This window comes from Punctularia strigosozonata, assembly GCF_000264995.1.
Source record: "Punctularia strigosozonata HHB-11173 SS5 unplaced genomic scaffold PUNSTscaffold_6, whole genome shotgun sequence".
NCBI classification, from domain to species: domain Eukaryota; kingdom Fungi; phylum Basidiomycota; class Agaricomycetes; order Corticiales; family Punctulariaceae; genus Punctularia; species Punctularia strigosozonata.
The window spans coordinates 241,088-263,085 of record NW_006767438.1 but is presented as its reverse complement, the minus strand read 5'-3'; the positions used below and the strand labels follow the sequence as shown (position 1 = coordinate 263,085).

Below are 21,998 nucleotides of genomic sequence, written 5' to 3'. Positions count from 1 at the left end.
CGACAGGCGGTTAGTGCGCCGCAGCGCAACATTACGTCATGCGAATTATCACGTCACACCATGGAGCCTTTTGGAGGACTTGCTTTGATTCAACGCTCTCGTCAGAACGGTCTACTTGCAGCTATTGTAGTGGTGAGAGAGTATGTAAGACGAATCATGGCTCTTCGTGTAGATATCATCCGGCCCTATTAGTCTACAGTAATGTAGAGGTAGGAATCGCAGTACTAGTAAATCAGGAAAAGCAGATGAGCAACGAGAATAGATAAATGCAGCTCCCTTGGATAGCTATCCAGGGTATGGCTCAGATAAAATCTGATGATTGCAGGTTTCTAACGAGAATGACTTCTCGGACTGCAGACACGACGATATCAGCTGCGGAGTAACGAAACAAGAACAGAAGTACGCACTTCGCAGTAGCACTTCAGACATTGCTTGGATATCCTGCTCACGGTTGTCAGCGAGATGGCCAGCGGAAGTAAAAGGACCACACACGATGGCACAAGTCAAATGCAGATGCAGTTTTCGAGTCTTCGGCGAGTTTTGCTTGAATATGAGCGTGAATTTAGTTTTGAGGTCTATCCGTCCATCAGCGTCCACCTTCAATGTAGAAGTCGAACGAGGCCTTTACATTTGCTAACATGCTCCACGTCGTTCGGCTGTTCCTTATAGCTGGTCACGTATCGCCCAAACTCGATCCCCGCCTTCAACTTGGCCTCCAACACGTCGCATTTATTCAGTAGTAGAATCAGCGCGACGTGCTGTAGGTGCTTGTTCGAGCAGATGACCTCCCAGAGGTTGAACGAGTCCCAAAGCCGATTGGCGGAGCGATCTTCGGAGAGGGACTGGTTGAAGGCGCTGACCGGAGCGAGGAAGATGATGGTGGAAGCGATGTGTTCGTCCAAGAGCTGAGTGATACCAGGTCGCGTGGGGTAAGGTTCTCTCTTGATGGTGCCCTCCTCGAAGAACGGTGCCCAGGTGGCTGTCACAGCGTGTCAGCACATACATGGAAGCAAAAGGGGGAAGGGAAGACGCACCTCGCTGACCGCGGCTGCCGCCGAGGTCGTAGATGATCCATTCCTTGCCAGCTTCGGCACCTATAGGGCCTTTGTTGGTTTACATGGTCCAAGCGGGGAAGAGGATGAGGAGAAGGGCGTCACACATGGGATCGAGGCAACATGGCACAGGCGACGCTGGCAGATGATAGTAAGCACTCACTGGTCTCCATAACGAGCCGGTGTTCCTCAACGCCCAGAGTTTGCAAACGTGCTCGGAGGATATCGTCTGTAGAATGATCACACGAGCCGTTGAGAAAATGCGCACGCATGCAACGTGAGACGGTTACCTGCTGTCGGGTCGTAATCTCTCGAAGCAACGCGCGAAATCTCGGACAGGAAGAACCCGGCCTGGTCCTGCAGCATGACGCCCTCCTCCTTCAATGCCCTTTGCATATCCTCGTCCGCCCACAGCGCCTCCATATCCGCCTTGCACGCGTCGATGACCGTCCTCGCTTCCATGATCTCATCACGCATAGCATCCTTGCCTTTATCTCCTTTTCTCCGCGTCCCCTTCCCGGCTAGGAACGCGGCTTTCCATCCCGAGCCGGACTGCACCCGAACCTCGAACGGGCGGTCGTTGTGGTAGGTGGCCAGCAAAGGTTGGTGCGAAGACGTGGGCGAGGACGAGGCCGAAGACGACGCTGAGGGTACGACTTGCGCAGCGTTCAGCCGCTGCGATAGCATCTCTTCCACCCGACGCAGCGGTGAGAGCTGCATCTTCAGCCGTCGGAGGTTAGGCGTGAGGTTGACAGAAGGCAGTATCGGCGATGTCGCGATGGAAGTGCCAGGGCGGCCATGTTGGAAGTACAGAGGTGGGGATGTGGCCCGGGTAAGGGATGGATGAGGAGAGCTGCTCGACTCGAGCAGGTCCAAGAGAAAGTTGACAGATCGGACAAGGTTGAAGTGAATCACTAGACAGCATGTGCGTTAGCCAGGAATAGTGCCGGTGGCTGTCAGCGTGGACAGCGTACCCGCTCGCCAGGCCTCGGCTTCAGCTCTGAATGCCTTGGGGGTGAACTGTAACTGGAAGTTCTTGAGTAGCGTCGACTTGCCGCTCTCGGCTTGACCTGATGAAGGAAAAATGCGCGTTCCGTGAGAAGCCTATAATAGACGACGAAGCCAAAACCGGAAGGACGGGCAAGGTAGGGGGAAATGAGCGAGAGAAATGCTGGCAAGACTTGCCTAAGAGGAGAATCTTGGCCTGCGGAAGCTTCCGGCGGCGCTCCTGCCTCTCGGCTTCGATCTGCGAATCGATGTTGTCGGAAACTATCTTTGCCTGGCGTTCTTCTTCAAGACGAGCGTTCTTCTCCTCCTATACGATTGTGAGTGCAAGATCGACGTGGCAGGAAACGCGTGATCGTGCCTCGGTTTCGTCCGGGCGAGGGTACGGGGGCCAAAGCGTTGGGTAGTGGTCTACGGAATCCGCGCGTTCTCGCGTAGGGCTGGTCATTGTTGCGAACAGGCACTGTTAGTCGCGAGTCCCTTGTGGTGTATGTTTTGTGACTAGGCTAACGCCGTCGGGACAGCTCGAACAGCTATACAGGTGGAGGCACCGCTGGCGGGAGAGTCGTGCGCCCGGAGAGAACAAGCAGTATAAAGGCTCGTCCGTCCGGAACCTCGGCAAACTATCACCAGGGCGAATTTACAGAGTCCGAGGGGGGACTGGGTCGCCGTTGCAATGTAACAGCGAAATGGGCCGGCAGACGCGGGGGGGTCGAGAGCGAGGGACGGAGATCCCGCTTCGAGCACCGCGGTGTACGTGCAGTACTTAGCGGGGCCGCGTCGACTCGTGTAGGTGGGCGGCGGAAATGAATGAAAAGCGCGTTGTCGATGGCGGCGATGGCGCGGACTCAGCTCGTCGCACCCCGCATCGCCGATGTTTTTGAAGCGTCCAAGACGGTTCGGTGGCCGTGACGTCGGACTTGCAAGGGGCGAGGGCGTCTGCTTCCGCCGGGGGACAAGGAGATATCGGCACGGCCTTCTCAGCCCCGTATCATCTGATGACCGGTTGCTTAAACTTTTGATCCCAAGGCTGGGAACCTTCTGCGTCTTTGCTTTTATTCCATCGCGATTGACATAAACAAAGCGCCGCCTGCACGCTAATCTCCACTCTCGCGCTGCGTCGCGTCCCATAAGTATTTATTTCCTCGCTGCGAAATGAGCGTAACGCCATCTAGCGGTTGCCAACGCCCTGTTTCTCTTGCCAAGTGCCATCAACGGTCGGCACGAAACGAGGGGTCCGGCACGCCCGCTAAGTATTTTGCTTCACGATCTTTGGATCTACGCGCCATGGTCCCGTTTTATCTACGTGCGTCTTCGACTGATTGCGCCCCAGTCTTGCCCCGGTACTTTCCACGGTTTTGGCGGTACCGACGGCCATAGAATGCGGGCATCGAACGGAAGTTGGGACGATCTTTCTGGACCCTTCACGAGACGTCGTCTTACGTGCAGGAGCTGTGACGCAGGCGCGGCCGTTCCCTGGGCAAGGCATATATGTTGCCTCGTGTCGATCGGGTCGATGAAACGCTTGCTTGAAATAGACGATATGTCCCAAGGTCGGCTTAATAATAGGGCAACCTTGCTTGGCCTGGTGTTTCACCCACTGTATGTTACACCGACAATCACGCCCGATACCTGCGAGGTCCCGCGATCACTCATTTCCACTAGCTTCCAAACGTGTTTGGTTACAACCTTCAATTAACGGTCCACGTTCATATGAATGCAGTCCGAATGGGTCGCATTCTTTCTGCAGCACGGACATCCTCCTCTGATCGATAAAAATCAGATTCTTTACAACATATGCTCTTCGATGCTCGCATCGTCAAACTTTGCAGGCACAGCGCTGCTACGACTTCTCGCTTCTGGATTGCATCCGATGTCTCGCTCGTTGCAGTCTAGCATCGGTATCCATAACCACCGCGCGTTGCTAAAACCGAGAAGGAAGCATGTCACATATGTGTCGGCGGCGTTAACTCACGGAGGCGTGGCGTAAGACCCATTGGCACATACCCAAAGGAACAGGGCCGAGGTTGGTAAGCCGCAAACCTCATGACGAAGCCGGCGGCGGTTTGGAACACGAGACTCCAATATTCATTCGTACATTGACCGATCGTCCATCGAACATGTGCGCCACCACGAGGCCAATCTTCCGTCTCCGCGTCCGGCCCGTTTGCACCCTTCCTAGATCGCAATACACATACCTCAATCCGACGATGGATCCTGCCTGTATCGGCCATAAGTTGATCACCTTTCCCCCCTCGACTGGGTACGGATCGCGCCACAAGACCGATCCGGAGCCTCATAGGCGCCACATACGGATCGGAACTGCGGTGGGGTGATCGTGATGGCGGCCACCTCGCAACTCCTGTTCGCATCCACACAAACGTGGTATGTGTACTAACGGTTGTCGTCACAGCATTGCACTCTGATGGTGCGCAGTTGCGAGTGGAAGCCGTCCGAGAAGCGACCTTCGACATTCCATTGTGCGCCAAGGGGGTGTATACCATTGCGATCGACCATGGATGAGCTGTATGATAAGCAGTAGTGGCTCCGAATGCGCCGTGGCCTTGTCGCGTATGGCACTGACAGAAGATACATGCGCGACGCACGTGAGGGGAGGCGCGTTGTTTGGCCCTATTTAAAAAAGGACAAATCTGCGCCATTGAAGGGAAAACGCGCTCCTGACTTCGCCACACCGCGTCGACGCGTCTCTACTTGATTCACCATCTGCCTCGCCTGTCGCCGTTTGCAGCGATGGCGGGGAAATCACTCACAGAGAACGAGCTGACTGCTCTTTCTAGGCTTCAATTAGGACTTTCGCCCACTACGCTAGTAAGTTTCTCATGAGATAGGGGCTGTTCCCAGACCCCACGCGCTCCAACATCCCGCGTCGCGCTTCTTTGACGTCCTTCTTGTATATGCGCTCCTAAGTGGTCTATATACTGATATGCTGTTTTGTGACTATCGCAGGTGCCGCCGGCGTACCTACAGGAGTTGAAGCTGCACATCCTGTCTTGCCCAGATGATATCAATGTACGCGTCGTGGATCATCTTAGCTGGAAAAGTGAATGCTGACCAACGTGTGACAGTTCCGAATCGAGACCCAACCCGGAGTAAGCTGTGAGCGCGCCCATCTTAGTTAGAGGCATGCATATAGCCGGCCGTGCTAACATCCCAACAGCCGGCATCCTCACTTGCCTTGAACAAGGCTGTGAGAATTCGACTATCCAGTTGGCGCCTCTTGAATCCGGAGATGGTGGCGCGACGGCTGGCGTCGGAACCCTCGGCGCATACAGGGTAAGCTCCGTCCCGAAAGTTTGCACCGCACAATCTGAGATGAGGTCCGAAGGTGCACATTGCCAGTCACCCTACGCACCAACGCGAACGCCAGGCCCGCGTCAGAGCCGCGGGGATGGGTCATGCGCCGTTGGACAGTGCCGCATCGCGCCCATCTGGCGTCGAGACGGCGAGGCGAGGACACGTGAGTTATGAAACATGAATAGCTTGAGGCGTATGCTGATCACCGAATTCCAGACGCCAGTCTTCGAAGAACCTAAATCGAACTCAGCGTCACGTGTGAAGCCGTTGGGAGGCTCCCGAACTCAGAACACGGGCAAGACTAAAGCTGCCTCGCGCTCGAGCCTTCCTGGCCGTACCCCTTCGTTTTCCGCATCTGGAAATCAGAATTACGGACTGGGATCGCAGGAGTCGCAGGTCCACAGAGGATCAACCGGCCGGGTTTTTGCACAGCCCTCGTCGACGCCAACAGGCGCGCAAACCGGTGCCAGTCATAATGCGCATGCGACTGGCGGTTCATCGCTATTGGCAAAGTTGGATCTCGCGATCAACAACCTCAACGGCTCGCAGCGCAAACCGTCCACTGCCCGCCGCGAAGCCCAATCCTCGCCCTCGCGTTCCGTCAGCCATAAAAGGCCGCGGATCGAACCGGCCCTCCGATCGTCGTCCCCTCCGCCTTCTTCCAGCCCGCTTCAGCAACCAGTCCGGATGGAGATTACGCGTCACAATGCGGTTGCAAGTGGAAGCGGCCGTTCGTCCTGGCCGTATGCCTCAGGATCGCGGCCCGGTACTTCGTCGTTGGCAGGTGCGCTCGGCGCTCAACCGGCCTTCACGCCGTACGGGCTGAACCGGGTGAAGAAGGAGGAGTCACCACCTCCCTCACATTTGTTGTGGTCCTCCGCTGGTCCACGCATCGAGAACAACAGTAACGGAGCCGTGAAGAAATCCGACGAGGACAAACCTAGCTCCCAATTGTTGGCTGCTTTGGACGCCAAACCACGTCTTCCCGGGCTCGGCCTAAGTGCGGAGCTTCCTCCGGTTCCCAGACTCGCGTCGGACGTCAGGATGCTGGATATCGGGTCTGACGATTCAGAATTCGATGACCCGCACGCAGGACCGATGGCATTCCGCCCAAGTGCCTTTGCCGTCCACCGTTCCTCGGAGTCAGCGTAGGTCTACCCAACGTTTCATCGATGGCCGCCTGACTTAACTCGGTGGACTTCGCTAATTTCAGGATCGAACAATTCATCTTGAATGCAGGCAACGCGGAGCAGTTCGACGGCAACGAAAGCATAGACAAGGCATTGAAGAAACTCGGTTTGAATGACCAGCACGAGTTGCTACCGGGCATGAACATTCGCCTGATGCCACATCAAATCATTGGTACGTGGTCTGTTTCGTGCCGCGGCTTTCACGGCACTAATGTCCACAAATACATCTAGGTGTTGCGTGGATGCTTGGGAAGTGCGTAAAACAGTCGTTCTGGAGACGCATAAGCTGATGACCGTCAGGGAACGCATACGAGACAAAGGCGGCATTCTAGCGGATGAGATGGGTCTTGGAAAGACTGTGCAAATGTCAGTGCCTCAACAGAAATTTCAGCTCGCCACTGACTTTCACTGCTCTATTGCAAACAGGATTGCGACTCTCTGTATCAACCGGTCCACGGATCCGAAGTGCAAGACTACCCTCGTCATCGCACCGCTGGCGTTGCTAGAGCAATGGGTAGCCGAGATAGACTCGAAGACGAACTGTGGCATGAAATGTCTTATTTATCACGGTATGGCGATGATGTGACTTCCTCGTGGTAGCAAACTCAGCTCTGCTTGTAGGATCGAGGAAAGTCAAGACGGTCAGGGAATTAGAAAAATACGATGTTGTATTGACAACCGGTCAGGTATTGAAACTATTTCTTTACCGTGCAACCCCCGCACTCAATACATTTACAGACAATGGCCTTGGAATGGCCAGATTACGAGGCCGAACAGAAGGCCAAGGAGAAGAAGAGAAAGAGAAATGATTTCATAGAGGATGATTCTGAATCAGACTCCTTCTGCCGCGATCAGAGGAAAACGAAGAAAACTGGTGCGAGGCTTTCCCTCTATTTCCATGTGCCCTACCCTGAACTTGCACCGATCTAGAGGGACCTCTCGTTCGCATGCGGGTTTGCGGCCATTTTCCTACATTGGGTTGACGCCGCTGACGGTCATCCATGCAGTGGTATCGAATCGTTGTCGATGAGGCTCAGACAATTCGCAACCGACGAACGCGTGAGTCTTGAAGAAAGTCGTACACGCAATAACTAATACCCTGCATGAAGGGGTTTCTCGTGCCGTCACAAGCTTGCAAGCTGAGCGTCGGTGGTGCCTTACAGGGTAAGCTTGGTACTGTTCTTTCGTTCTCTGTCTCTGACCGGTGTTCGTTAGGACCCCGATTATCAATACCCTCGCGGACGCGTTCGGCTATTTACAGTTCTTGAGGTGAGTGAATGCCAAGTGTCAGACTCTTGCCATTGCTGATTCATGTTGCAGAATCCGACCATGGTACGAATATCAATCGTACAGGCATTCAACACAACATTACTGATCTGATTTAGGTATGACTGGTCGGAGTTCAATTCACACGTAGCAATTCTAGAGAAGAGGTTCGTCATGATGAGTCCCATGGCGTGCCAACTGATCATTCTGCAGAAATCCGACATTGGCTTCTTCTCGTCTGCAAGGTATTTTCCGAGCCACGCTCTTGAGGCGTACGTCCGCCACCGTCATGTAAGAAGTCACCGCTGATCTGCACTTGTCTCATAGGCACGAAGACGTCGATGCTGGACGGAAAACGACTCATAGAGCTTCCTCCGAAAGAGGTGCTGTTGGAGCGGCTCGAGTTTTCGCAGGTACTTGTTTCCCATGTTGTTATGGAGTCCCACTAAAAGCATCGTCACTCTGCAGGAAGAACGAGACATCTACAAATTCGTAGAATCCCGGTCGCAGGCCGTGTTCAACAGGTATGTCACGTTCAACGCTTCTAGCTATGGTCGATTCACATTGCCTTGAAGATACCTCCAAGCCGGAACCGTGCTGAAGTAAGTATTACTCCCATACGGGCTGGACGCGTCACTGACTGTCATCTAACAGGAACTACGCCCACGGTATGCATGTTTTCACAATCAATGAACTGTCTTTGGGTTGCTGATCAATATGGTGGGGCCAGTTCTCGTCATGCTCTTGTACGTCCCAAAAATTTGGATTGAAGCGCTTCTGACAAAAGATTCGCAGACGACTTCGCCAAGTCTGCTCGCATCCCTGCCTGATCGCGGAGACTAGCCCGGCATACGTCAGCTCTGACAACGCCACCAGTCATCTCAGCGCAGAGTTAGCACGTGCCACTACAATCATGGGAGCCAACTTTGTCTCTCGGATCCAATTTAAGTTGAAAGAGGCGGCCCTCCGTCGCATACGCCTCGAAAAAGAAGAATCTGCCGACGCCACGTTAGAAGACGAAGAATGCCCTATCTGCATGGACGTTCTATCTGACGCGGTGGTTACGGGTTGCGGCCATGTCTTCTGTCGTCCCTGTGTTACCGAGGTGCTGAACAACCCTTTGCGAGGCATCGCAGATGATCCCATGAATGACAGATCCGAGGAGCGTCCCTGTGCGTCTGATCTGTGCCATTCGTTCCCGTTTTCGACTCATGAGCATCAATGACAGGCCCTTCATGCCGCGCTCCCATACGTTCAGCGGAGATCTTCACTCGGGAAGCCTTCGCCCCGGAAGAGGCTGATCTCAATCTTTCAGACGATGAAGACCCCATGGATGTGGATGACGATAACATGTCTGACTTCATCGTGCCCAGCGACGATGATCAAGACGGCGACTTCCGAGCAGGGCCGCCAAGGAGACAGAGCGGGGCTAAGTCTCGGGCTCGCAACATCATCCACGACTCAGACAGCGAAGAGGAAGAGATTGCGAAGGTCGTACATGGATCCAGGAAGTCGATGGCTTCTAATGGAAAGATCAAGACAATGAGTCGCTTCTTGCCCTCGACCAAGATGAAGGTATGCATTGACGGCATCATGTCCTAGATGCACCATCTAAAGTCGGTTTGAAGGCAATGATGGCGAATATCAAACGATGCGCACTGGAACACCCCGAGGAAAAGGTTTGCGATCCTACAATCATACTCGTGCACTTGCTCATGCTGAGATCCTCTAGACTATGGTCGTTTCGCAGTGGACTTCCTGCCTGGCGCTCGTTTCCGATTATCTCAACCAGGAAGGAATCAAGCATGTCAAGTCTGTTGTTCCCCTCTACCCACACGCTATTCAATAATCTCATGAGCAATGCTTGCAGATACCAGGGAGATATGAAGATCGGGGATCGCGAGGCATCCGTTCGCGCATTCATGACGAAGGACCACGTCCCGATCATGCTTATGAGCCTGAAGTGTGGAGGTGTGGGTCTGAACCTGACAAGGGCAAATCGTGGGTAATGTCTCCATTAGATCGGTGCCAGGACTGAGTTTCGACTGGTTTCTCAGGTGTCATTTCTCTCGATCTCGGATGGTCAGAGGCCGTGGAGGCACAGGTGGGTTCTCGCTGCTCAGCTTCTTGCTCTTAATAACGTTGTCTGGCAGGCTTTCGATCGTGTGCATCGTCTCGGTCAAACTAGGCACGTTAACATACAGCGCCTGGTTATCAAAGATACCGTAGAAGATCGTATTCTTGCTTTACAAGAGCGCAAGCGCAATTTGGCTGATGGCTCTCTGGGCGAAGGCACCGCGAAGAGAATCCGTAAGGAAACTTCATGTTTCTTGTAGTCCATCACTCATGCCTTCCGGATAGGTTTATCTGTAAAGGAACTTGCTAACTGTGAGTCATGGATAGATGTACGGTTTGTCTTACTGACTTTCGCGTAGTATTCGGCCTGGACACCCGTGGACGCCTGTTGCAGTGATCGAGCTACGCTGGAGGCACAGATTGGCATGCTTCGCACATTCTTTTATCCAATCATTCCGTTTTCCATGCTTACCTCCTTCGATTCTGCTCTGCAATCCTGATAGAGATTATACCCGGTATAGAGTACAGCATTGCTACCACTCTTTCATCTAGTAATATCCGCGGCGACGTCCACTAATGTATCGTATGAAGCTGGTCCCGTATGAGTAACCTTGTCTTATCTTCCATCTCCCCGAAAATCTTGAGGGCGTCTGCGAGCTTCCGAGTAGCTTCGCTGTCGGCAGCGAGAGCCTGGCGGAGAGCATCGGCTCCGTTGGTCAGGAAATCGGTGGACTGAGGTGAAAGTACTGGAAATTGCATGTCAGTATGATGTACCGGACTTGAATATAGTTTGGGCGTACCCGATGGAGTGTCCGAGTCTACAGGGACGGCGGAAGGGGCGTCAAGGTCCGGGTGATGAGGCTTCGGGTCATCCGCAGCTTCGCTTGCATTCTGCGACGGCGGCTCGGATGCCAGTTGATCGAGAACGCCACCAGCCAAAGTGAGATGATCGGGATGAAGAGAAGCGAGAGCAACGACTTCGGCGGATGTCACAATACTGATCGCCTCTATTAGCGACAGTTGTAGGCTCGCGAGGAAATCGACTTATACCTGGCGGGCATGACAAGAGTCTTTGAAGATAATCTGCGGAAGGTCTTCACGATGTTGCCGATGACGGGACTCATCGGGTGCTCCTTCGCAGTATCCGTGTACGACTTCCACACAGAGGGCTCGAAATGAACTCTCAATTCTACCGGTATCAACGGTGTCAGGCAAGTCATCTCTACGTGCAAATAGGTCGTACCGTTGAAGTACGGCGCCACGTACAAGCATCCGGCCTGACTAGCGGCGACGGCTTGCTGCACTGAGAACAGGCAGGTTGCAAGGGTGCGTATACCTTCTTTCTCAAGATGGGCCATAGCAACAATGCTTTCAGGCGTAGCAGGGATCTTGATACACACACGAGACCTACGAAGCCATGTCGTCAACCACCACCGTTCACGATAAATGCAGGAGACTGGGCTGAAGATAGCTCACTTGGGAATTCCTTCCGCCTCGAACAGAGCGACAAGTCGTTCTGCGTGCGCGATTGTCTTTGGGGTATCGTACGCGGCGGGAGGCGAGGCTTGCGCGTGCACGCGACCAGTCAGGAACGGATAGACTTCCTTGGCAAACAAAACGGTCTACGAAATACGTTTTCATGCGTCAACATTTGCATTGAGCCCGCACCACGATGACATACCAAGATATCCAAGGCATTCTCCACGATGTCTTCCTCGCTTCCGCCTTTCGCCTTAGCTTTCGCGACGGCCGTCTTGAGGATGTCGGCACGCTCCGGCCTCGCAGCCTCAGAGTACACGATCGCCTGATTGGACGTCATGTCACAGAATTTGCCCCCGACGGCAGGGCTGTGGCGAGCTGCGACCGTGGGGTCCATCGAGTCGACGTCGATGGTGATCTTTGTGCGGATGTCTTCGAGCAGGGACGAATGCGACATGATGGCTGTCTGCAGTCGATCGTTCTGGAGGGACGATCAAGTTCAGGTGGGATAGAGGAAGTCTGGGGGGACCGATGCGAATATATGCCCAGCGAACAGATAACGGGAAGTCGCTGGGACGTCAAGCCGAAGCTCTCTCATACGTCCTCCGCACGCCCAATCAGTGTCACCCTGGGCCGTCATATGGTCTCTCACGTGACCGCGTCTGGAATTTTGCCTGCGGAGACCCGGACCGAAATGAAGATCGCGCTCTGGGACGACAACGCGAGCTGAACGCGAGGCTTGCGCAAGGAGACGTAATGACCCAAGCCGCTGGTCTGTGATGCGTGTTAGCACACATTGCGCGGTAGAACAGAAAGCATGAAGGACGCGGAAGCAGAATCAGGTTAAAAGCGAGAATGTCGTCCATTCGGTCCGGAGAGATCCAGAACGATCCGACTGACGTGCAAATGTCTTCGAAATATCATCACGATGGAACGGGAAGGCTATATGCGCGTTCGTGCAAGAGGATTTTGGGCCGCTTACCGCTGGAATAACGCATTGGGCACTGGGCAGGTCCAACCTTGCGCCGCGTTCGTGGACGGTAACGCCCCATGAAGAAAGGTCGGTTGTCGGCTGCTGCCGGAATACACTGGAGTGCGTGTCAGTTTCGGAACATTCAATTCGGCGTCCACGCTCACTTCAAACAAGTCGTAGTGATTTGAGAGATTAATATGATTAGTTGCATCACAGAAGTAGGGTCTGCCACTTAGTATATACAGTAGTACGAATTCACCAGCGTCTTAGTGGTGCAATCGTCGCGAAAGAACTAGCCAGAAGGCCGACCGGCTACTTGGGCGACGTCACCTTCTTCAGATTGGCAAGGATCTTGTCAACCTCCTCGATAGATTTATCCGCCAACTTCTGGAACTGCATGAGGAGAGCACGATATTCAGTAATTTGTACCAACATTGGGCATGAGCATCAGAACCCACAGCTTCGAATTCCTCAGAATGTTTGTCATACTCGCCGTGCTTGACAGCGGTGATGCGATGCTTGCGTATCTGATTGCGCACGTCCTCGGCCTGAGTGGCAGCGGTAGTATACAGCGCAGCGCGGGCCTCCACTGTAGGTCTGTCGGAGGTCTTGCGTCAGGAGAACGAAAGAGAGAGAAAGAGCGGACAGAACGCACTTGGGTATGGGGATGCGTATAGTCCGGGTATCGTACTTCTGTGGGGTAATGCCAGGCAGTCTAGCTGAGAGGATGGCGTCTTCGACGTGTTTGTAGCTCTACTGGCCAGGGCCACGCAATCAGCCTTCCAGCTCCCGTCTCCCGTCTATTCTACAGGCAGTTTATTATACTCACGCCTTCCTCAAACAAGGTGACCACAAGCATGCTTCCGTCCTTCACGCCGACGGTGGCCACTTCTTCCATCTTCAGCCCCTCACCGACACCTGGTATCTTCACCCGAATGGGCGCCAACAATGCGGGCGTTACGCGGCCGGTCGCGCGACCCTCTAACGTCGCGCATTCCTTGCGAAACCATTGGATAGCGGCGTCCATCCGCTCCTTGCACTTGTCATACTCGGCCTGCGCCGCGTCCGAGACAGCCTTTTGCGAGGCGGGGATGAGAGACGCGGTCGAGCGCATGTACTTGTCGCCGCCCCCTTCACGCGACTTCGATGCCTTGGAGGGCTCTTCTTTACCCTTGCCTTTGCCCTTGGGCTTTTTGGAGGCGTATCTTCTGGTTATGAGACCAAGCGAGGCGGTAGAACATGGTGGATGGACGGCGCGAAGGGAGGACGCGCGAACTGCGCGGGCGGACAACGAGAGCGACAACATGGACGGAGCTCGCGTCGACCGATTGGGAAATTTTGAGACTATCACACCATGCCTGCACAAGCCCGGTTACATACTCCATCTAGACATCTTTGTTGTCCTCCTCATTGTCCGTGTCGACTAAATATTTGGCTGTGCCGCGCGGCGACGAAGCTACATACGTCCAGACATAGCCTACAGCCCGCCGGCGTCTCCCCGGTCCCATAAAACAACGTAGCTCGCGCCATGCTATAGCGATTCCACCGCAAGGCCACGTCTTACACTCACGTCTTGCCTCACGAACATACACCTGCCTGTGTGTGGTACGCAAACTAGAACTGCGACGATGCAGGCTCCCCCGGATCTCCCCGACGAGCTCCCCCAAGAGGCACTGTCCCAGTCTGGCGCCGCAAGGGCATTGAGGGACATAACATACGGCAGCGTGAGCTCGCTATGATGAGCATTTCTTTCGTCCCTACAACGGATGTGCAGGTTGCTGGCATGGTGTCAAAAGTCTTCGAACACCCGTTCGACCTGACCAAGGTCCGGTTGCAAGCCCAGGTACTCGACCCGACCGCGCGGTTCAATGGTCCCATCGACTGCCTAAGGCAAACGTGGAGAAAGGAAGGCATCCGAGGGCTCTACAGGGTACACTTTCATCTGTACCCTCAACTGGTGAACCTGTTCTCATCGGGCTTTTTCTGCGCAGGGATTACCAGCTCCTATAGTTGGCGCCATGGCCGAGAACGCCACGCTCTTCCTCTCCTATAACGAATTGCAGAGCTTGATCCGCCGCATCTCCGGTCAGACCACCGATGCGCCCACGACCCTCCCGCAAATAGCGCTCGCAGCCGCGGGCGCGGGCGGCATAACCGCGACTGTGCTGTTGGTGACACTGTTACTTTCCTTCGTTGCCACTAACAACCAGAAACACTCCGTAGGACTCCGATCGAGCTAGTAAAGTGTAAGATGCAAGTTCAGATGCTCGCCGCCTCGCCCCACGTCGCTCCCTCGGCAGTGGCGGCGGTGGCGGGCTTGCCATTGTCCGCTTCCATGCCCGTGAACAGTAGCACGATTGCGAAATTGCCCGGGCCCATATCCGTGCTCATGAGTGTCATACGCGAACACGGTGTGCGCGGCTTATGGCTCGGGCATACGGGCACGCTCTTGCGCGAGATCGGCGGTGGCGCGGCATGGTTCTGCACCAAGGAGTTCGTCGCCGGCAAACTGATATCCTACCGCCTATCCAAAACTTCCCCTGGTACATTAACAAAAGGTAGCACCTGCCCATCACCAATCAATTTTCTCATTTCCAATCATTGATCATCAGGCAAAGGACGTGAAGCGGAGCCGCTCGCGTACGAAAGTGCGATCTCGGGAGCGTTCGCAGGCGCAGCATACAACATTGCGCTCTTCCCCGCCGACACCGTCAAGTCTGCGCTTCAGACCGCGCAAGAGCTGCACCCCAATTCACATCAAGCCAGGCTCGGTTACCTTGGTGCGTGCGAGCTCTCCCCTCGCTGCCTGAACTGGACAAACTGATCTACCGGCTCCGCAGGCATGGCAAAAGAAATGTGGAGCAAGCAGGGGATCCGCGGGATGTACGCCGGATGCGGGGTCACCATCGCGCGAAGTATACCCAGCAGCGCGATCATATTCTTGATATACGACGGGTTGAAAGGACGGTTCGGGTAGTTATCACGGGTGCCCACGAAAGGATGGAAGAACACTTGACTCTATAGACATGTGCGGCATGGACCCGCTGCGGCTCAGCATATCGTACGCATATATGTAGCATATGAAGCACCTCTGGCCAGACATACGCGCGACGAGGCAAACGTGGTGACGAAAACTTTGAGGGTGTTTTTCGGACAAAACACCTAACTCATGGCACATCAGTCGGTGCCTGGCAGTGCTCACCAGTGCTCACTAGTGCTCCCTGGTGCGGTGCAGTGCAGGGCAGTTGTGCATTAGTGCGGAGAGGTTCGGTGATGTTCCCAACCAATGCTGATCAGTGCTCATGCATGCCCATCAGTGGTGATGTCACTGGTGGCATTGGGTGCATCAGTGGCATTGAAACTCGTAGGCTTGGTGTTAGTAGCCACAAGTGAACTAGCATTGGTTTAGCATTGGTTCAGCACTTGTTCAGCACTAATGTCACTGTTACGCAAGACTCTCCGATGGATTAGCCTCGGCACTGTGAGCATCTGTCTGCACCATCGTCACTGTGAGCACGTGACCCAGCTCTCCCCTGCTCATACACTGCAGTACCATGCAAGTGCACGTTCACTGTATGATCTTCTTGCCACCATGAATCAGTCAACAATCCAGCAAAACTTTATTGCTGCATATCATGTTTTGATGGATCGTGTCAACCAAGCCCTAAGAATGCAGCTGTATTGGTGTCCCTAAAACAGTACATAAGATCCTATGTAACACACTGATAGCATATATGCACTTACATGCCATTACTATGCGCAGAACCACCTTGTGCTGGGTCACCAGGGGACATGCGACGTGTGCGATCCATGCCAGTGGTTGGGGACCGCTAGAACCAGACAGAAAATCCTGACTCAGCATTTGTGCAATGTGATGCTGGGTCATGCTGAGGTCTTCGGAGGTGATCGAGTTCAGGACGATGCTGCCTGGTGCTAAAGATGCTGCACTAGCCAGGCACTGGATGGGCATTGATGCGGCACCGGCGGCCCTCTCAATAGTTTATCAGGTGGCAGTGCTAAAGCAGCGTGAGAATATCTATCACAGCACAGGCTAGCACTGACCAGCACTGCAGTGACATCGAGTAGAACTGAAGAGCATTTGCTAGTACCAATGTGAACTGCAGCGCATCGATGAGAATGAGTGCGCGACAGTGCAACAGAATGCCCAAAATGCAAATTTGCTGATAATGTAATTTTGTCCAATAAACACCTTCATAGAAAACTCCCGTGTTCATCCGCCGATGACTACTACTTGCGAGATCCATCCACTTGCCCTATTCTGATTACATCTGCGGCGCAGAACTCCGGATCCTGAAGTTTGAAAACCTTTTGTGATGGACTTCGGACTACAAAATAGGCTTTCGATCCACTCGGGGTGTTCGATGGAACTCTTCGTGTCGGTGGTTCGAAGATGCTCCCGCTGAGCGGCTGCACGCAAACGATGGCCACGATTTGTCCATACACCCGAAGTCCTGATCCGAGAATCATGACTGGCCGGCGCATCATATACTTCGAAGATCATGGACTGAACCGTTCCTAGCCAAATGCAGGATCCGCCGGTTTATCCCCCACTATCTATTCGCAAGTCTCCATCCGCCCACGTTTGCCTTCCAAAGTTCCATCGAGTCATACCCTGCATAAACCTCTCCGAATCTTGGGCTAAACACGATCGCTAGCTCCGTGGCCAGTAGCTGGATTCGCGGTTGCCTCGGATAAGTATGCATCTTCAACTCGCAAACATCTCGAAGCAAATTCGTGAGAATTTTTGTGAGAAAATAACCACAGACCACGGCATCATGACTGTGCCCTTGATCATAGGCGCGTGCGTATGCTGGACTGAATTGAAGCCATTGCTTGAATGAAGCTGACATCACTCCCACTCCTTCAAGGATTTTGATCCGAACTTAGGTTCTGTCGCCGGACGGCTAGCAGTGGGTTGAGGAGCTCGGTGTGGGATGTGGGTTTGATGAACGCGCTGCAAGAGCAACTTCTTCCGCTCATGAAGCACTGCGGGCGCGCTAAGTTACGGTGAAGACGCGCTTCTCGTCGTTTCAAGCTTTGTGTGCCGCATCAACTTTACCACTGGTGAGCATTGCTCTCGTCCCTCCTTCCGGTGATAAAATGATCCGTATTGGGCAGTGCCTTGTGATCTTCTGCGAGTGTATCAGAGTTGCTCGCATCTATGGGACGCTGCAGACAGTACATATTGCAGCTCGCTTCAGCGCCATGAGGGTGTTGCCTTATTCCTCTTTGGCTTCCCTGCCCGTCCTGCAGTACTGCGAGCTGGCCCGCAGGCTCCTAGATAACGATTCACTATGGATGGACTGAACTCGTCGGCCATGTCCGCGCTTTTACTGGCGTTTCAGGAGAATCTGTGCGTCCTCTCACCAAAGGATGTCTGGGCTACCTTCATTCACGTCATTTCATAGGCAGACCGCAAGCAGGTTTCAAGCCGGACTTTACACAGTCTTGATATATGATCATCGTAAGTATGAGTCTGATACCGATCTTGCATTCAGGTCCATTTAACACCCTCCATTGGCAAGTGCTAACGCTTAATCAAGAGGTATGACACCCTCATGAGCAGGTATGTTTTGCTCACTCATCCCGTGATACATCACAGATCGAAACCATATGGAATCGACCATGGACTTCCGCAACTGTCTTCTTTATGATCAACCGATATCTCACGCCCCTTGAGCTCATCGTCGTCATGGTAGGATTCCCTGCCGAATGGCCTCTGGAGGTGAGCTTTCATGCGCGCCGGAAAGGTCTGTTCAATAATCACCAATGCCTATTCATAGACGTGCGTGTATCAAGTATCATCGGAAGATGCAAGATTTGACTCGCTCATAGGTGTAAACGCTTTGTGCGGTACGAGGGTGCTGGCCTCGTCACTGTTACTGCTGTTTGCGAGCGTGAGTGGATAGCCAAGGATCAAGCAATGGACGGCTGAAGGTCTCCCGTTGTCCAGTCATCATGATACTCCGCGTCTATGCGCTTTATGGAGGCAGTCGCATCGCACTGGGGCTACTATCACTCGTGTTTTGCTCGCAGATAGCAGTACAGTCCTACGTCCTTGCGAAGAGCTTCGGTAAGTGAATTCAACGCATTCTCTCGCTATCTTCTGCTAATCAGCGCTACAGCGGTACAGGCCGTCATCCCTGGTGCTCCGGGATGCATCCTTGTGGGGCAAACACAACTATTCTCAGGACTATGGATTGCGCCTTTAGTGACCGATAGTGTTATCTTCATCCTGACTTTATGGTGGGCAAAAACGCACGTTAGTCGGGGTTCAAAGATGCCGTACGTCACCCGCGTCTGATCTACCGCGTATCGAATTGGCGCACTGATCATTCGTAGTTTTATGCAGCTTTTCCTTCGCGTAATGATCCACTATGAATGCCCTCTAATCTTGTTCTAAGCAACTTGTCCATAGGATGGCATTGTGTACTTCTTCGCAATTTTCTCTGCGAACCTTCTTAACGTGGTTGTCTATTTGGTACGTGTTCTTGCTACCGCCTCGCTGCTGTACTCACAATGATCATCAGAGTGTATCCGAAGAATCTTTGAAACCGTTCTTCGCCCCATTCTCAGAAATTATGACATCAATCATGATTAATCGGTGAGTGTACCCATTGATCGATATCTCTAGCAATAGAGTTCTGAATTATGCACAGGGTCGTCCTGAATCTTCGTAATTTCCATGCCAGCGATCCGCAGGCGTCCAGCACCAGCCATCCCTCGGTTCCGCACGACCTCGGTAAAGCCCGTGAAAGCCGACGAATCTCATGGAGCGGCCGTGCTTATCCAACAGGGCACGCGCGAACGAATGAGCAGCTCAACGATGGCAGGGATCGATATCGGCCCCGTACTCCGGCAGGCTTCGCTGCTATACAGAGGAATACGGAGATATATACCCGTCGTGACGAAGAAGAGGTCATACCTATGGTAGACTTCCGTAGACCTCGGGGTGGGGAACCGCGAGAGATGCCGTAACTATTTATACCCCTTCTGAATACCGTACATCCACGATCTTATCGCATAGAACTAGTACATGTACACTCCACTTCGGATCTGTATCACATTAGCAATTCCGACGAACTGAGACACAGAACACAACACGACAAGAAAGTCACCGAACAGCCTTCAGAGAACGAGAGCGCACATAGACAGGAGACCAGAGTCATGTCCGCACCTGTTTACACGCAAGCGGCGCATTGGCACTGGTGGTCGCCAGTGATCAAGGCAGCACCAATGGCGAACGTGGAAGTGCCCTGTGGTGTGTTGACTACAACATGCAGACCACCCACTGCGAGGACAATGTAGTAGCCGGAGGGCAGGAACGTGTTGAAGGCCAGGATGAGGGAAGGATGGCTGTTGAAAAGCACGATGATCTCGTCGATCATGCCCGAGGTGTCCAAACTGTGCACGACGAAATGTGAGCAAGCAAACACTGACGAATGTCGCGGGCTGAAACTCACTTCCCGCTCCTGAATTTCTGCATGAGAATGAGGAACTTGTTGTATTCCACTGGGTTGTTGAGCTCGGCCTTGACCTGGTCGAGGTAGGCCAGGGCATCGGTAAGGCTCGGCGTCCGTGGAGAATCTTCAGGGACAACAGGAGTCTTCTCCGAGAGAGCAATGTCGATTGAGCCCTTGGACAGCGTCTCTCCCTCATCGAGGAGCGGCGTGCCCAGCTCTGAGTCGGATCCAGGGAGAGCACGTCTGTTGTTGGTAACTATAAGGAGGCCTCCTACCATGAACACTACTGTTTGGACGACACCAGCAGAGAGTGCAAGAGGGTCGAGCATGCCTTGATCCAGATAACTGTACGTGACCAAAACTTTTGTTAGCCAAGCCTACACGATACAAGTGTAGCTGCTCACCGGATGAACCAGTGCGGGAGATACAGCGCCCTGAACAGGAAAACCGAGACCAGGTACACCATCATTGTAGTTTCAATCCGAGTTGTGCGCGCTGCGATGACGAGCTGCTGGAACTGGGGTATGAATGCGACAACGTGCAGGTAGATCGACATGGCCCAGGCGGTTTCGCTGAGGAAGACGAAGCGCCGGGAACTCTCGCGGAAGAAGTCGTTCAACGACATGGTAGGACCGTAGTTGTTGACAAAGCCTAACAGAAGGCATGGGGCGAGAAGAGGGAGAACGCGACGGGTTTGAAAAGGAGTGGGTTTGACACCGTCCAGAGTCTGGCATCTACGGCGCTGACCGAATAGTATCATAATGGTGGCGTACGCCCAGAACAGGTAGAGTGTCTTGTAAACACCGTTGTAGTTGGTCTGCTCGAAGTAGAAGATATCCCAGTAGCGCAGCAGGAATGTGATGAATTGCAACACCTGCGTCTCGAAAGAGACGTCTGAAAGAAATAACGGCGCGGTGAGACTCGTGCATAGGTTCGGCATCAGCGCAAGACGTACTATCAACTCCATGCTTGTGAATGTGGTAGAACAGCGCCGGGAATGAGAACACCAAAGAGAAATCGGCTACACGGTGGGCGTCACTACTTGCACAGACGACGAGGAATGAAATCATCGCGAACCAACGAGTCTCAACGGGCACAGTGAGCTATTCAACCACCAGTTCATTGTTAGGAAGAATGCTCGTGTGTTGAGAGCGTTGAGGTGGTGGTGGTAGGTAGGTAGGTAGGTGGTTTGACAAAGACCATGCTTATCGCCTGGAGTGCCCGCTACTGCCACGGTAGTAACAAGAACGCTGTCCTGCGATCGTGAGAAATCCGCGGGCGCGCGCTCCTGCGCGCTCCGAACTCTTCTTGATCCCACAGAAACTTCCGCTTCGGACGGTGTGTGTCCATGCGCGCAGCCCTGTTCCGCGCCCCCGTTCTGTGCGTCACTACGCTTGATCGCAAATTGGATGCTTCTCTTCAAATACTCGGCCTTTGCGGAGCAAAATGGTAGACATCGGTATCCCATATCTGAATCCACGCTGCAGCTATTGACAAAGCTCGTGATGTTATACACTCTCAGAAACTGACGTCTGCGAGAATTTGCGGGCTATTCGTAACGACCGAGAGTAACGTCTCCTCCACTCGGTAGTCGATATGGCCAATAGACCGTGCATCACTGGCCTTGAACTGGCAAACTCCGACCCTTATTTCCTCGGGCCTCTCACTGGACCGCAAATATAGCCTGCTGCAGTCAGCGCTCACTCGCCATCGGGTAATCTCCGTGATGAGGTCGCCGGACGATTGCATCAGGGCTAGTCACCAGTGTACCGACACGGGCTAATATTGGCAGACGCAGAGCAGTACTAGACGAGTCCCGTGTACCTGCGGCGATGAAGCCACTACCCGCCTCGCCCTATTCCTCTTCTCGACCGCGGGCGGCAGTTGCGATTACCCGGCTGGAACCATGAAACATTCTTCCAAGCATATGGACGCGTTTGCGGACTACATCGGCGCTTTTGACAAGGACGCGCTAACGGCCTTGTTCATCGGACTCTTGTTTGCCGCGGTGCTCGCCGGTTTGACCATCGTACAGCTGTGCGTGTACATGACCCGGTTTACACACGATCATCTGTTTACTCGAGCCAAGGTAAGCCTCCCGTATCTTCGTTCGGGCAATCTGACCATGGACATCTTCAATCTCAGTTACTAGTGCTGG

At 53.6% G+C, this 21,998-nt stretch overlaps 6 protein-coding genes across 6 annotated transcripts; 3 read left to right on the top strand and 3 right to left on the bottom strand.

Moving 5' to 3' along the window:
* Positions 1–91: 91 nt before the first annotated feature.
* Positions 92–2,505, bottom strand: PUNSTDRAFT_143507 (P-loop containing nucleoside triphosphate hydrolase protein; the record flags this gene model as incomplete). Its single annotated transcript, XM_007383423.1, has 10 exons — positions 92–351; positions 408–441; positions 493–575; positions 629–979; positions 1,035–1,094; positions 1,216–1,281; positions 1,343–1,966; positions 2,027–2,122; positions 2,238–2,367; positions 2,407–2,505. 10 exons carry the CDS (start codon positions 2,503–2,505, stop codon positions 302–304), a joined length of 1,593 nt encoding a protein of 530 aa, XP_007383485.1. The 3' UTR covers positions 92–301.
* A 2,303-nt stretch (positions 2,506–4,808) lies between these two features.
* On the top strand, positions 4,809–12,158 carry PUNSTDRAFT_143506 (P-loop containing nucleoside triphosphate hydrolase protein; the record flags this gene model as incomplete). The annotated part of the gene is made up of 38 exons (XM_007383422.1): positions 4,809–4,886; positions 5,025–5,087; positions 5,144–5,174; positions 5,236–5,351; positions 5,404–5,535; positions 5,589–6,520; positions 6,586–6,734; positions 6,794–6,815; positions 6,863–6,928; positions 6,989–7,131; positions 7,184–7,248; positions 7,301–7,436; positions 7,493–7,511; positions 7,566–7,621; positions 7,672–7,726; positions 7,778–7,831; positions 7,883–7,894; positions 7,948–7,995; positions 8,042–8,100; positions 8,156–8,241; positions 8,297–8,352; positions 8,404–8,430; positions 8,483–8,496; positions 8,559–8,574; positions 8,624–9,000; positions 9,057–9,403; positions 9,457–9,507; positions 9,561–9,640; positions 9,699–9,829; positions 9,886–9,932; positions 9,982–10,138; positions 10,190–10,216; positions 10,264–10,650; positions 10,705–10,901; positions 10,955–11,093; positions 11,148–11,311; positions 11,381–11,526; positions 11,586–12,158. 33 exons carry the CDS (start codon positions 4,809–4,811, stop codon positions 10,299–10,301), a joined length of 3,690 nt encoding a protein of 1,229 aa, XP_007383484.1. The 3' UTR covers positions 10,302–10,650; positions 10,705–10,901; positions 10,955–11,093; positions 11,148–11,311; positions 11,381–11,526; positions 11,586–12,158.
* A 377-nt stretch (positions 12,159–12,535) lies between these two features.
* PUNSTDRAFT_120363 (ribosome recycling factor) lies at positions 12,536–13,637 on the bottom strand. Its single transcript, XM_007383421.1, has 4 exons — positions 13,186–13,637; positions 13,012–13,109; positions 12,815–12,953; positions 12,536–12,749 (listed from the first exon to the last, which is right to left on the bottom strand). Exons 1-4 carry the CDS (start codon positions 13,468–13,470, stop codon positions 12,669–12,671), a joined length of 603 nt encoding a protein of 200 aa, XP_007383483.1. The 5' UTR covers positions 13,471–13,637; the 3' UTR covers positions 12,536–12,668.
* A 172-nt stretch (positions 13,638–13,809) lies between these two features.
* PUNSTDRAFT_86817 (mitochondrial carrier) lies at positions 13,810–15,455 on the top strand. The gene is made up of 6 exons (XM_007383420.1): positions 13,810–14,080; positions 14,131–14,286; positions 14,348–14,523; positions 14,580–14,914; positions 14,969–15,136; positions 15,197–15,455. The coding sequence occupies exons 1-6, from the start codon at positions 13,985–13,987 to the stop codon at positions 15,331–15,333; spliced, it is 1,068 nt and encodes a 355-aa protein (XP_007383482.1). The 5' UTR covers positions 13,810–13,984; the 3' UTR covers positions 15,334–15,455.
* A 2,216-nt stretch (positions 15,456–17,671) lies between these two features.
* On the top strand, positions 17,672–19,355 carry PUNSTDRAFT_133965 (uncharacterized protein; the record flags this gene model as incomplete). Its single annotated transcript, XM_007383419.1, has 11 exons — positions 17,672–17,730; positions 17,786–17,841; positions 17,876–17,922; positions 17,980–18,102; positions 18,161–18,230; positions 18,331–18,450; positions 18,503–18,662; positions 18,720–18,741; positions 18,796–18,858; positions 18,908–18,981; positions 19,037–19,355. The coding sequence occupies 11 exons, from the start codon at positions 17,672–17,674 to the stop codon at positions 19,353–19,355; spliced, it is 1,113 nt and encodes a 370-aa protein (XP_007383481.1).
* A 203-nt stretch (positions 19,356–19,558) lies between these two features.
* PUNSTDRAFT_133964 (uncharacterized protein) lies at positions 19,559–20,910 on the bottom strand (the record flags this gene model as incomplete). The annotated part of the gene is made up of 4 exons (XM_007383418.1): positions 19,559–19,781; positions 19,841–20,185; positions 20,245–20,734; positions 20,796–20,910. 4 exons carry the CDS (start codon positions 20,908–20,910, stop codon positions 19,559–19,561), a joined length of 1,173 nt encoding a protein of 390 aa, XP_007383480.1.
* Between the last annotated feature and the right edge of the window lie 1,088 nt (positions 20,911–21,998).